This window comes from Talpa occidentalis, unplaced genomic scaffold, assembly GCF_014898055.3.
Source record: "Talpa occidentalis isolate TD23 unplaced genomic scaffold, MPIMG_talOcc4v2.1 talOcc4.12, whole genome shotgun sequence".
In the NCBI taxonomy this organism is placed as follows: domain Eukaryota; kingdom Metazoa; phylum Chordata; class Mammalia; order Eulipotyphla; family Talpidae; genus Talpa; species Talpa occidentalis.
Window position 1 is genome coordinate 38,544,179 of NW_023601212.1, and position 13,708 is coordinate 38,557,886.

The 13,708-nt window shown below is 47.7% G+C and overlaps 1 protein-coding gene across 1 annotated transcript; it reads left to right on the forward strand.

Moving 5' to 3' along the window:
* Window positions 1-435: 435 nt before the first annotated feature.
* Window positions 436-11,511, forward strand: RDH8 (retinol dehydrogenase 8). The gene is made up of 7 exons (XM_037507920.1): window positions 436-538; window positions 2,567-2,725; window positions 3,368-3,547; window positions 4,555-4,648; window positions 4,916-5,099; window positions 5,205-5,415; window positions 11,480-11,511. Exons 1-7 carry the CDS (start codon window positions 436-438, stop codon window positions 11,509-11,511), a joined length of 963 nt encoding a protein of 320 aa, XP_037363817.1.
* Window positions 11,512-13,708: the final 2,197 nt, after the last annotated feature.

The following is a 13,708-nucleotide window of genomic DNA, read 5'->3' on the forward strand; positions in this document are numbered from 1 at the left end:
ACCCTGCATTCTGACTTTTCCGTATTCCCTCTTTGAAATGACCCAGGAAGAGCCACACTCTGCCCAGAATAGACTGCAAGAGAATGTCCCTGATTAGTTCCCTGTGCTCCCTAAACTCGCCCAGCCCTGAATATTTACAACCATAATAAAAATAAAAAAATAAAAAACAGGAGTGTCGCAGTGCTTTAGGACATCCTTTTCCCCCTAACAGCAGTAGGAAAAGAAATTTTTGACAAAAAAAAGTGAGGTGTGTTGAGGTTAAGTAATTCCCTCCAGTAGTCTGCCCAGGGTCAGTTCAGAATTGGGGTCCTTATGGGGCCCCTTTATCCTGCAGGGGATCACGGGAGGGTGCTTAGGAGGGGCAGATGAGCCAAGGCTGGGCAGCAGCAGTCAGTGGCTGGCCAGCGGCAGTCACGAGTCCAGGCAGAGATCAACATGGCTGCCATGCCCCGGACTGTGTTGATCTCCGGCTGCTCCACAGGGATTGGCCTGGCACTTGCGACGATGCTGGCTCATGACCCCCTACAGCGTTACCAAGGTCAGGGACCCAGAGCACTGGGAGGGGTAGGGGTGAGTTCAGCTTTTCCACCAACCCATCCCTTCCAGTTGTCTTTGTGGGCTGGGGGAGGACCCAGGACATATGAGTTCCCTTTTCTGCCTATCCTGTGAGTCAATCCTTAATTCAGCTAACATTTCTTGAGCACCTACTGGGTGCCAGGCTCTGTTCTGGGTGCTGAGAACACAGATGTGAACAGATAAAAATCTCTGTGCTGGGTAGTGTTGTAGTAAAGGAAGAGAGAGAGACCTGCTAATAAACAAACACTAAAATTTTATAATAAGTGCTAAGAAACCAAATAAATCTGGGGGAGCATGGCAGGAGGTGGGTGATGGGAGATACTTGGAGAAGAATTTCTCTAGGTTTTGCTTTGGACATTCCCTCCCCCATCACTCCCCCAATTACTGGATAAGCCTCTTAGTGTCCCTGACTGAGGTGGGGGAGGTGGGGGAGTATTTAAAGATCTAGGAACTTGGCCTTCTGAATCTGTGGAGTAAATTGCCCAACCTGCACCCCAACAATGAGAACTTCTGACCCAGAATAAGCTGGAGCCCACATGGGCAAAGGGCTGTTACCTAAGACAAGGCTACTGGGGGTAAGGGCCCTGCCCCACTTGGCAGAGCTGTTTCTCCCAGCCTTCTGCCCTCTGTCTTAGAGACATGCACAACTTTGGGAGTGACAGCCTGAGTGCCAGTGTCTAGAAAGGAAACTGAGCTGTGTGACAGTTGGATGAATGCTGACATTGCTAAAGGATGATGTTTATTGTTTACCATGTATCATGCTCCCTATCTAAGTGTTTTATATCTATTATGTCATTTAATCCTCATATCACCCTAGTGAAGTGGCTGCTATCATTTGCCTCCTTTTAGAAATGAGGAAACTGAGGTACAGACTCCAAAGGTCCTTGCCAAAGGTAGCCCAGCTGGAAAATGGCAGAAGCTGGATTTTGAACACAGGCAGTTGTGCCCCTTGGCCCTGTGTAGATCATGTGGCTCCATCCATCACCGCAGCATCCTGAGTCACTCAGGCTCACAACAGTCTGCAGATGCTCCCAGGCATGTGCATTTGTGGTGATGGGTGCACACAGGGGGAGGAGGTGAGCAAGCGTGTGAGCTCAACTCCGACAAGCCCAGGTTCCAATCTCAGTTCCAACATTTGCTAAGGGTAGGACAAGCATCTTTCTCCCTTCTGCTAATTTTGGGATTTCTCCATGTTGTCTCTCTGTCTGGGCTAGCTTGCGCTTCCTCCCAGTATGGTGGCCTCAGGACAACTGGGTTGCTTCACAGTGACTGAAGTTTTTGAGAATGAATATTCCAGTCGGCAAGCCAGATACTTTAAGCACAGTTTGTGAGTTAATCTCCAAAGCCACACAGCATCACTTTCACTGTCTTCTATCCCTTCCTAGCTAGTAAGCTAGTAACAAGATTCAAGGAGAGGGGAAGTAGATTTCATGTCTTGAAGGAAGGGAGGGAAGTTTCTAGAAGGGCATTGCGATGAGAAATAATGCTGTGACCATCTTTGGAAAACAAGTCATGGGATTTTTGAGAGGATTAGAGATAGTGCCTATAAAGGTATTTGGCACATGAGATGTTCAGTAAATCTGAACTTATATTGATGTATTGGTGGCTATTCACACTTACATGTGCTCATATGCACATTTGTTGATGCTAGGTGTGTGTGTATTGCTTTCTCAAGACAATCTGTCTCATTTATTTTGTTGTCTTACCTAGTAGGTAATGAATTCCATGAAGGCAGAGACTTTGTTACTTGCAATAATCTTAGCATCTAGAATAGCATAGTGTGTAGGAGATGATCCCTAAATGTTTGCTAGATCTATATATGCATGGGTGGAGGTATATGTGAATGTATATACACAAGTATGCATTTATGGTTGTGTGGTGAATACAAGTGTGTAAGCCTATGGTTCTTCCTCCCTCCGTGACTGCTCATATAAGTCCACACACAAGGAAGAGAACTACTCCCTACCCCAACTCTGCTCTCTGTCCCCAGTGATAGCCACCATGAGGGACCTGGGAAAGAAAGGGATGCTGGAGGCAGCTGCCGGGAAAACTCTGGGCCACACACTCACTGTGGCCCAGATGGACGTGTGCAGTGATGAGTCAGTGGCCCACTGTCTCAGCTGCATCCAGGGAGAAGTGGACGTGCTGGGTGAGTCTGAGTAGCCACTGGGGTCACGTACCCCTCCCTGGCCTTAGTACCTATCCTCATCATAGCAAACCCTCTCAAGTGTCTGAGTACCAGCCTCTTTGCTTCATAAACAACTTCTGTCCCTGAGAAGAAGGGTACACAAGTTGACTAAGAGCCTGCAATGCCAATCAGTTTACTAAAGATATGTGAAATAATCTCAGACCTGGGATATGGTGGATTTTATTAAATAGAACTTCTCACATATGGAGAAAGCCGAATGTGGTTGGAAAAATTACTTTTGTGACTCATTCAGGAAAAAGAGCATGATGAGGAAGCAACTCATGGTCTGCAAAAGGCCTGCTGCTATGGAGGGTGGGTGTGGTTGCTTTGATGCAATTTGGTGTTAGAACTTAATTGCTCATGCATTAAGGGGAAGATGTTCTCAGAAGCCCTTCCCCATCAAAGGCTCAAGGTCTGCTATAATAGAAGCTAAATTGTATTTAAGGATCATCAAGGGTCCACATTTGCCCACCCAAGATATCCTGCACTGGCTCTGGCCTTGGGTTGGGGGTGGGGGTAGGATGATTCAGGGAATATCCCTGGAAGAGTGACACTAGAAGGGTTGGGGGGACCTTAAAGTAACCCTCAGAAACCCTTGCTTAGTGAATAATGCTGGAGTGGGCCTGGTGGGGCCCCTGGAAGGGCTCAGCCTCGCTGCCATGCAGGATGTATTTGACACCAACTTTTTTGGAGCTGTCCGTCTGGTCAAAGCTGTGCTTCCTGGCATGAAGAGAAGACGACAGGGCCACATTGTGGTGGTCAGCAGTATCATGGGGCTTCAGGGTGAGCCCTGGGAACACCCCCCCCAACACTGGGAATGCCTATAATGTCTGACCCTCCTCAGGTTGGAAGGATGGCAAATAGGTTTTAGCTCATATTCCAAATGAACCTGTGTTGAGAATGATTCTGAAGCTCAAAAAGAAAAAGTTCTGGCATAGATTAACTATGTCTTCCATGGCACAGGACTAGACAGTGGTGATACAGATGCTGCAATGGCAATCCACATCCCAGCCTCAATCCTGCTTTTGGACACCTCCAAAAATCTCTCTCAACCATCCCCTGAGACCCAAAAGAACACCAGAATTCTTTCCCCTGAGACTCCTTACCAAAAACACCCCCACCTCCTACAAGGCCCCAGAGATGTCTCGATTTGGAACTCTGGATTTCCACCAAAAAAAGAACAGTGATTGATTAGTGATGTCTGCCATGGGTCTACTATGAAGGACACCTACTTGCCATCCATGCTCCTGGGTCCTTCTTCCTTAAACCCCTCCAGACTCTTCCTTCCTTTAGAAATTCCCTTGGATCTGCCCCCACTCCCAGCAGTCCCCTAAGGAACTGAGGGGATTAAGTTACCCTGTTGTGGAGAAGCTGCATCTACTCAACCCCACTGCTTTGGTCCCTCATCCAGCTGCACCTCCTGACCTCATAGGCCACATTCACTGCTCAACAAGACCTGATAAGGGTTCTGCTACACCAGGCTTGTCCTCAAGGATCCTAGGAATCCCATGTGCAAGAGACACAGGGCTTTAGAGGGTGGAGGGAAATAGGGGAATTTCCTGGGCCCAGGGCAGAGGCAGCACTGCTGGGAAGAGTTGGCATCCCAAGACAACCTTCTCCCAACTCCAAATGCTTCCATCACACAATACCAGACACCAGACCCACAGATCCTAGATATCCCTTCATTCTGACTCCAAACCCTCTCTCTGTCACAAAACCCCAACCCTCTGAACCCACAAAGTCTATCACCCAGATCCCTCAAGGGCCTTGCATTCTTCTAATCCTCTCAGGTGTCATGTTCAATGAAGTCTACGCAGCCTCCAAGTTCGCTCTGGAGGCATTCTTCGAGAGTTTGGCTATCCAGTTGCTCGAGTTCAATATCTAGTGAGGCAGGCACCTGGGCAGTGAGGGGGAGATGGGAGACACTTGGGCAGTGAGGGGGAGATGGGAGACAGTGAGGGGGGAGGGAGGCAGTGATGGAACCATTACAAGAAAAGGGGGGTAGTGAAGGAGATGGGGGATGTGGTGGGATGAAATATGCAATGATGGGGGAATGTGGAGGGGCTTGAGGGGGAAAAGGGACCAATAATGGACAAAATGGGGTAGCAATTATGTGGGGCCCAGACCCCTTTCCCTTACTCCTGTTCCCAGCATCTCCCTGGTGGAGCCAGGCCCAGTGATCACCAACTTTGAGAGGAAAATTTGGGAGCAGGTTTCCACCTCAGAGTTCCCAAGCATGGACCCCGATACCCTACACTACTTCCAAGACTTTTACCTCCCAGCCTCTGAGGAAATTTTTCGCTCCATAGGACAGAGCCCACAAGATGTAGCTCAGGTGAGTGGTATGCCCAAATCTCCAAGACAAGGCTCAGGTGTGAGGGGCCCTCTCCCTACTGAATCCCCCTCCCTATGCTCCAGAGCTCAGGGCTCCAATCCACAGGTCATTGTCAAGGTCATCGGCTCAGCCAGACCAGCCCTGCGCAAACAGACCAATGCCAGATACATCCCATTGACGGCACTCAAGGCTGCAGACCCCTCAGGCAGAGTGTACGTGCAAACAGCCCACCGCCTGCTCTTCCGCTGGCCACGCCTCCTCAGCCTTGGCCTCAGCTGCCTGGCCCGCAGTTGTCTCAGCACGCGGGTATGGCCCAGTGAGCAGAGCCTCCCCCAGCACTCCCCCCTTGAATAGCTAGGCCTTTTCAGCCTGCACCCATCTCAGAGACTGTACAATCTTGCCTCATCCATTCATCAAATTACTCCTGATCCCCTCTGTGCCTGGGCATTGCTGGGGCCCCAAAGAGCCCTGGGCCCTCCCTCTATAGTCTTAACCCTCCATGGTTAAGACTGGGGTACAGAGGGAATCCCTGGACTGAGGCACCCAGAGCAGGGAACCAGGTCTGTGTCTGGGAACACAAGGGAGTCCTCCGGGAGGAGAAAGTATTGTCGATGGACCACAAGGATGAGAGACTGACTCACTCACCCTCAGGACTTCATTATCTTGGGCCTGGGAATACAAAGACATCCAAACCCCCATTAGACACACACACACACACACACACACACACACACACACACACGGAGCTGGGCTGGCTAAGGGGAGTCACCAGCTTTTCTGGTCACACACAAGTGTCTATGAGGATGTAGAGAAGTTGGGAGCTTCATGAACTGCTGCTGGGAATGTAGAACAATGAGTCACTGTGGAAGATACTATGGAAGTTCCTCAAAAAATCAAACAGAATGTTCATGTGACCCAACAATTCAATTTCTGGATGTTACCCCAAAATGACTGAAAACAGATCTCAAAGGGATGTAAGCACCCCCCTGTTCACAGCAGCGTTATTCACAGTGGCCAAAAGGTGCAGCAACCCAAATGCCCACTGAGGAGTGAATGAATAGGCATGTGTGGCAGGTCCACCAAGTGGAATGTTACTCGGCCTTATAAAGGCAGGAGATTCTGATACAGGCTACAACATGGGAGAACCTTGAGGACTTTATGTTCAGCAAAATGAAGCAGCCACAAGAAGACAAATGCTGAATGATTTCAATTCTGTGAGGTCCTAGAGGAGTCAAATTCATAGTGACAGGACGTAGAATGGTGACAAAAGAGGATGGGGAATCATTGTACACTGGGGCCAAAGTTTCAGTCCTTCAAGAGGAAGCATCTATGGGCAGGTGAGGGGGGTGTTGTCACAACAGTGTGAATGTTCTTAACACAACTGATATGCACACTCCAAAGTGGTTTAAAAGGTAAATTTTGTGCTATGTATACTTGACCACAACCTAAAACACTTTCAGAACAATAGGAGTCCCATCCGAACCCCAAGACAGTGTCTCCTCCTCTGGAGAATCAGAAGCACATGGACTGTGGGAGTAAGCGTTGGCTCTGCCTCTTGTTCACTGGGTGACCCTGGGAAGGTGGCCCTTTCTACAAAGCAGGGCAGCAATGGTGCCAAGACAGCAGGAACAGTCCCTGCACGCTATGTGGCTCACCATCAGCTGCCGCCTTTCAATACGAGGCTCCTGGGGAAGTGCTTCACTTGTATTTGCTCTTCAGCCTTATGTAATGGGAGCACTCAGAACCTGCCCGGTTCATAAACAAATAAACTGAGTCTCTTGTGACATCTTCTAGGCAAAGGGGAAGTGTTCCAAACCCTAGAATATTTAGGAGCGCATCCCTTAGAGTCAGTGAAAAAATAATGGGGCTACTTCTTATTTTTTATTAAATCAACTCCTCCCATCTGCATGTTGGGTTTTTGACACCATGCAGAAGCACCTGCAAATGAATATGTGAAATTTGATGGTGGGTGTGGTTGCACAACCTTGTGAACATATCAAAAGCTGCTGAATTGTGCACTTTAAAAAAAAATGGTCATTTTCACAGCATGTGAATTACATTTCAATTTTCAAATAAAATTAATTGTTAAAAAGAAATATGAAACACATGTGTACAGGAGGGCTTTGATTTGCCTCAAGAGGCTCACCCCAAAAACTCCATCAACCAATCTCCTCTCCTTTTGGCTTTGGTTGTGTTGGGTTGTGCCAGTAGGAAGCATCAACAGGAGATCAAAAGGTTGGCGGAGACACACCACTTCCCTCCATGTAGGTCACTGGGGATTACAGCATCTCTCCACCCCCAGTTTCTGGGAACCCCTGCTTCCCATCACCCGTGTTGGTCAAAGACAGTGACAGGACTGCAGAGTTGTAGCAGGATGCCACCACACCCCAGTTACTCACTTTGAATGTATTATCTCTTTCCATCTGGAACCCTGAATGATGTAATATGTGTATATTCCAGAGTACACATCACTAAAACATTCCAGATATTTGCTGCCTGCCTCAGCTCAAAAGTTTCCGCTATCCTAAATGATGTCCAGTATTCCCTTTCTTTTTAAAGAACTCCCTTAAATAATCTATTTTAAAGGAAAATTGCTCTTGTAGCCAAGAAGGAAAAGCCATCATAATTGCCATAAGTGGAGCCATATTTGAGGTTTATTTGTGGGTGAGCATACAGTATTCCAAACCCCTGCTCATGAACTCCTGATGCGAGAGAACATCAGGCTTCTGCCAGATTCTCTTGAAGCTAGAGTGATGTCAATTTCACTCATCAGAAGCACAGGATTTACCATTGAGAGCCAACCACCAAAAAGAAAGACAGAGTCAGAGAGGAAAGGGAGGGAAGGGACAGGAGATTGGCATAGCCACGGTTCGCAGCAAAAGCCAGAACTGCCAAGTGACTTCGAGGGGAAGATTTAAGTTCTCGCCTCATCTGTACCCCCACTTTGTCTCTTTCCATCTTCCAAGGCTGGTGATTTCTTGAGACACCAGAATCCACCTAATAAATTCTCTTGCAGCTTAAATCACCCTGAGTTACTTTCTGTTATACATAAGGAAGAATCATCGGTTAGCAACTATGAAAACAAATGTGGTGGAGGAAAAGGCTGTTATTAAATTCTAGCAAGATGTGATCACCGACCAACAAAGACCGGCCAATGCTCAAAGGTGCTAAAGACAGAGTAACCTTCGGCTCTGGATTTTGACTCCCTCCACTCTCCCCACCATCTTCCCCATGTTAGCTTTTCTCTTTGCTCAAGCCAAAAATCCAGGAGAACGCTATAGTTGCTATCCTTCACACCTCACAGCTAATCTATTAGGAGGTCTTGTTCCATTGACCTGCAAAATACATTCAGAACCAAGCACTCTGCAGTACCTTCTTGGCCCCCAGCCTAACCAGTCACCATCATTTCTCACCTGGAGTATTGCACCAGCCCCCTCCCTACGTCTGCATTTGCCTAGCTACAATCCATTCTCCACAAACATCCCAAAGAATTCCTGAAACATCTTCTCAGTAAGTAAAATTTTTAATTAAAGAGTATTTTACAAAAAAAAAAAATCTGTTCTCAACTGACCAATTCCTGATCCACCACCCCTGACTGTCATAACTTGATTATTGGTCCAGATTACACAAGAAAAAAACCTGATGCGTAGATAAACAAACCATAGTATGCACACACAGAGGAATATTATTCAGTCTGAAAAAGAAGGAAATTCTGAAACATACTACAACCTGGAGGAACTGCAAGGCCAGTAGGCCAATGATATAAACCAGTCACAAAAGGACAGTTCTATTGTGTGAGTCCATCCACGTGAGGTGCCTAGAATATGCAAATTCATGGACCAAAGTGAAATAGTTTTTCACAGGGGCTAAGAGGGGGAAATGAGGAGTCATAGTTTAACGGGGACAGAGTTTCAGTCTGGGAAGGTGAAGAAGTCCTGGAAATGGATGGTGGTGACAGTTGCACAACTGTGTAAATTGTATTAATGCCACTGAACTGGACACTTAAAAATGGATAAAACAGTAACTTTTACATTGCATATGTTTCATCAAGATTTTAAAGTAAATGTGGAATATTTTAATGGACCATTTAACAGAGCATATACTTCTTAAACTTTTTCACAAAAAAACAACAGAGGCTTTACACATACACTTGAACTTTAGCTCTGGCCCTGAACATTATATCTTGGAAGTTTTACTATATCAGTCCAAGAAGACAGTTTAATTCCTTTGCACAGCTGCAAAATATTCCATTGTGTAGACAGATGATAATTCATGCAACCAGCCCCACAATGATGAATCTTTGGGCGCTCTCCAATTTTTGCTATTATAAAAATGACTGTAATGAATAATCTTGTGTGCATACATCATTACACACATATGCAAGTGTTTCAGCTATGGGGCTACTTGGCTAAAGAAATCATGCATTTGTAATTTTTATAAATATTACAAAATTCATTTCTAATGGGGAGGACCAACATCCATATGAAAGCATGATTGCTTCCCCAAGGCCTCACCACACCGTGTGATATCAGTCTTCTCAATGTTTTCCAATCTAATGGGTAAAAACTAACATCTCACTTTTCTCCTGATTTAATTTTTATTTCTTCTATGAGTGAACTCAAATGTTTTATCACATTACAGAACTTTTAAGAATTATTCCTTTATTGTAAGATTTTTATTTTATTTATTTTCACATAGAAGAACTGGGCTATAGGTCAGAGGTGCAGGGGTGAGAGGATTCACCAGAGACAGAGTGGGGAGAACAGGCAGACTGACTGAAATACACTGCTGAGGGGAGCAGCGGGTGAGACAGGAGAGGTCTGCTGTGCCATGGGGGTCAGCTCCCTGGCCAGGGAAAGAATTCATGCTGCAGTGGCTGCCTATAGCTTCATAGTGCTGAGACTTAATCCCTTCCACCACCAGGGAGGCCCTAAAGATCTTTTTTCTGCTCCCTAAACCATCATGCCCTGTTTTACTTCCAGGTCTTTGCACAAAAATATGTTCCATTCTCCTGAAACAAAACCATGTTCTCTCTTCCATACTGAAAATACTTCACCTGGTTACTCTTACTTGACTGAGACTTTCAGATCTCAGTCTAAATGCTGCTTCCTCCAGGAAGCCTTCCTTGACTCACCAGGCTGAATTAATTAGGAGGCTCCTGTGGGCCCTCATAACTGCTTATTTATGAGTAGTTCTTCCTGACCAAGTTGTAAGTTCTGTGAGGGTGCATATTATTGTAATTTCACGGCGCTTTCAGACCCAAAAAGCATTAATACTAGGTAATCAACCCCAAATGTGACTGCTGAATTATTCTTCCTCCCCTTTTAGCAGCCAGCTTCTCATCGCCAGAGCAGAACTCCTTGGACCAAGAAGGGAGGCATGTGATGCCCTATGGGATCAGGGAGCAAGGCCAGTTCCAGAAGCCTTGGGGAAAACAAGTGGGCGGTCAGAAGCTTTCAGGGAACCAAGAACTGACCTGAGGAGACTTGGCTGAGCCTGTAAGGGAACAAACTGGGCATATCCTGGCAGCTCTGTCCACTGAGAAGCTCCAGACACCTCCTACTTGAGAAAGAAACGGCACTTTTCTGGGTCTCAGTTTCCTCTTCTGTAAAGTGGAGGCATTCTGGGCAAGAAAATCCCCACTAAGTGCCAGAACGTAGGTGTTTCATAAATGACAGATATTAATTGCAATGTTATTGGTGTGATTCCTTCCCTCCTAGGCCTTGCCTGCCTTTCCCTGGAAGCCTTGGGTTGGAAGGCCTGGACGAGGGGGCGAAGAAAACAGAGGACACACATTCCCCGCCCCACCCCCACCCGTAAGGCCCCCCGGGGTTCCAGGGAGGGGAAGACAGCGGAATCTGAGCTGCCAGGGCCGCTGCAGCTGTTCTGGGCTTGGGGTCAACATCCCCGCCCTCCCCCACCGGCATTCCTGCGGAGGGGGCTGAGCGCCGCAACACCCTGATCGGAGGCTCGCGGGCGCCCTCTCCTGGCCAAGGGGAAGTCGCGCTACTCCTCTTGTATCGGACTTGGGTGGAGCCCGCAAGCGGCTCTCCCAAGGATTCCCTCTCAAATCCGGGTTCGGAGCTCAGCTCGATTACTTAACCTGCTGCCATGTGGGTCAGCTGGGCGTGGCATTCGACTTCCCTGTGCCTTTGTTTCCTAGCTGCACAGTTCGGGGCAGAAGATTTCATCTTCTATCTAGTGCCTCAGATTTTCGCCTCTTCTGCTGCTCATTAATACCCAAAGACAATTTCTCCCTTCCTGGATCCACTCCAGAGTCAAAATAGAGACTCAGGGAACTGTACACCTGTTTCAAGGCCCAATGTGGACGTCTGGCATGGAGATGAAGATGTAAAGGAGAAAGATCACCCCCAGCTGAGGAAGAACAGAACAGAGTCCTGAGATCCCCTGAGAGGCCAGAACATGACACCCCAAATGGACCCCAATGTTCTAGAACCTTCCAAATTGGGTCCTTCCTGATCCAGGCCTTAATGGGATTCTGATAAGACTTAAGAGCATTCATTACCTATCCTTGCAGCCCACATGCCTGACCCAGGACCAGGTGCTCACCCTCCCAGCCCTCACTGTGACATCTGTACGTGGTTGGTAATTCTTACTTCAGTGTGGCTGTGAGGTTTCTGTGAATGCACATGATACATGGAAAGCAGTGGCTGGCATATCGTAGGTGATGATAAATGCCTAAGGAATAAATGACTACCCGGCCCTCCTTGTTTCTGACACACTTGTCTTTCCAGCTTTACCAAGAGTCTAAAAAATGACAACACAGGGGCCTCCCTAGTGGCACAAGGGGTTAAGCACAGCACTGTGAAGCAATCCACAGCTACCGCAGCGAGAGTTCGATCCCTGGCCAGGGAGGTGACCCACATGGAGCAGCAGACCTCCCCTGTCTCACCTGCTGCTCCCCTCAGCAGTGTATTTCAGTCAATCTGCCTGTTCTGCTCCCCACTCAGTCTCTGGTGAACCCTCTCACCCCCTCCCCCACACCTCTGACCTGAACCCCAGTTCCTGTATGCATAAATAAATCTTTCTAAAAAAAATAACAACACATGCAATCCAATTCATAGGAGGCTCTGAGGTTGGAGGAGAAAATGCACTGTAGGCCCTTAGTAGTCACTTCTCAGTCAGTGACCACTCGGCGAGGGCAGGGGTTTTGAGTGTCCCTGTTTAGCTCAGTAGGGCCAGGCTTGTAGTAAATACCTGATGATTTTTAGATCACTGTATATTATAATTATTTGAGGGGGCCAGGGGCCTCCTGATAGGCAAGACTCCCCAAGCTGGAGATGCTGATGTTCCTGAAGAAGGAAGAGACAGAGAAATTTGTCTGGACCCCTTCTGCTTCTAACAGACAGACACCACAAGCTGGTTCCACATGTTTAATAGGCACGATAAGAATTACTTCAGGGGCCTCCCAGGCAGCGCAGTGGGTTGAGCATAGCACTGTGAAGCTGTCCGCAGCCTCTGCAGTGTGAGTTTGATTCCCGGCTGGCCAGAGAGATACCCACATGGTGCAGCAGACCTCTCCTTTCTCACCCGCTACTCCTCTTAGCAGTGTATTTCAGTAGATCTGCCTGATCTGCTCCCCACCCTCCCTGGTGAATTCTCTCACCTCCCTGCACCTCTGGCTTACACCCCAGTTCTTGTATGCATAAATAAATAAATCTTTAAAGAAAAAAAAGAATTATTTCAGGACAGAGAAAGCATTCTTCCAGGAATGCCTCAGGCCTGATGTGTTTTCTTCCCTTGTTTAATATGTATAATTTGCCTTCTGGAAAAGATGCCCAGAGAACCCAGCCTGATTTAGGAACAATGGACAGTGTTTGCAAGTTATCAAGTATCATTTTCTCCCAAGGAAGTAGAAAAGCATGGGGTGCATGCTGGGTGCAGAGAGATTGAAAGTAGCAAGGTTTGACAGGTCTATTTCTCAAAAGGTTCCATTACGGAGGGTCACCGAGTCAAGCCTGTGACTGGAAATGAAATCTGCAGAGCCTGTGCCCTCCTTTTGAGAGGACTGCCTGCTGAGCTACCCCCAGACACTCACCAAATGCCCAAGGGCTGAAGTGGAGACAAGGCTGTTTCCAGCCAATCCCAGCCAAGTCCTGAGCCCACAGCCCCACCCACACACCTGCAGGAGGGGAGGGCTCCAGGAGAAGACCCCGTGATTCATGGGAAAATCACCCCCTCCCACTCTGGCCCCCAAGGGGGGAGATGGAACACTTTTTTTTTTTAATAAATTGTTTATTTCTTTTTTTTTTAATTTATGTATACAAGCACTGGGTAAAGTCAGAAGCACGGGAGGATGAGAGAATTCACCAGAGCCAGAGCAGGAAACAGAACAGGCAGACTGAGGATACACTGCTGAGGGGAGCAGCGGGCGGCAGGAGAGGTCTGCGCGCCATGTGGGACCCTCGCCCAGCAGGCGGGGATGGAACCGGTGCTGCAGAGGCTGCGCCACCCGGGAGGCCCTGGAATACTTTTCAATGCAACCATCCAGTCCCCTTTGGAGGCTTGGCTGAGGAGGAGCATCCCCTCCTCCCATTGGATTTGTGGGGATTCCCTCCCCCATATTCGTTTAGATATTAACTCAACAG

Excerpts from the sequence above, each read along its gene's own strand:
- RDH8 (XM_037507920.1), top strand. The coding sequence starts at position 436 with ATGGCTGCCATGCCCCGGACTGTGTTGATCTCCGGCTGCTCCACAGGG. Across the intron at positions 539-2,566 it reads CCCCCTACAGCGTTACCAAG|TGATAGCCACCATGAGGGAC; the intron begins GTCAGGGACCCA and ends CTCTGTCCCCAG. Across the intron at positions 2,726-3,367 it reads GGGAGAAGTGGACGTGCTGG|TGAATAATGCTGGAGTGGGC; the intron begins GTGAGTCTGAGT and ends ACCCTTGCTTAG.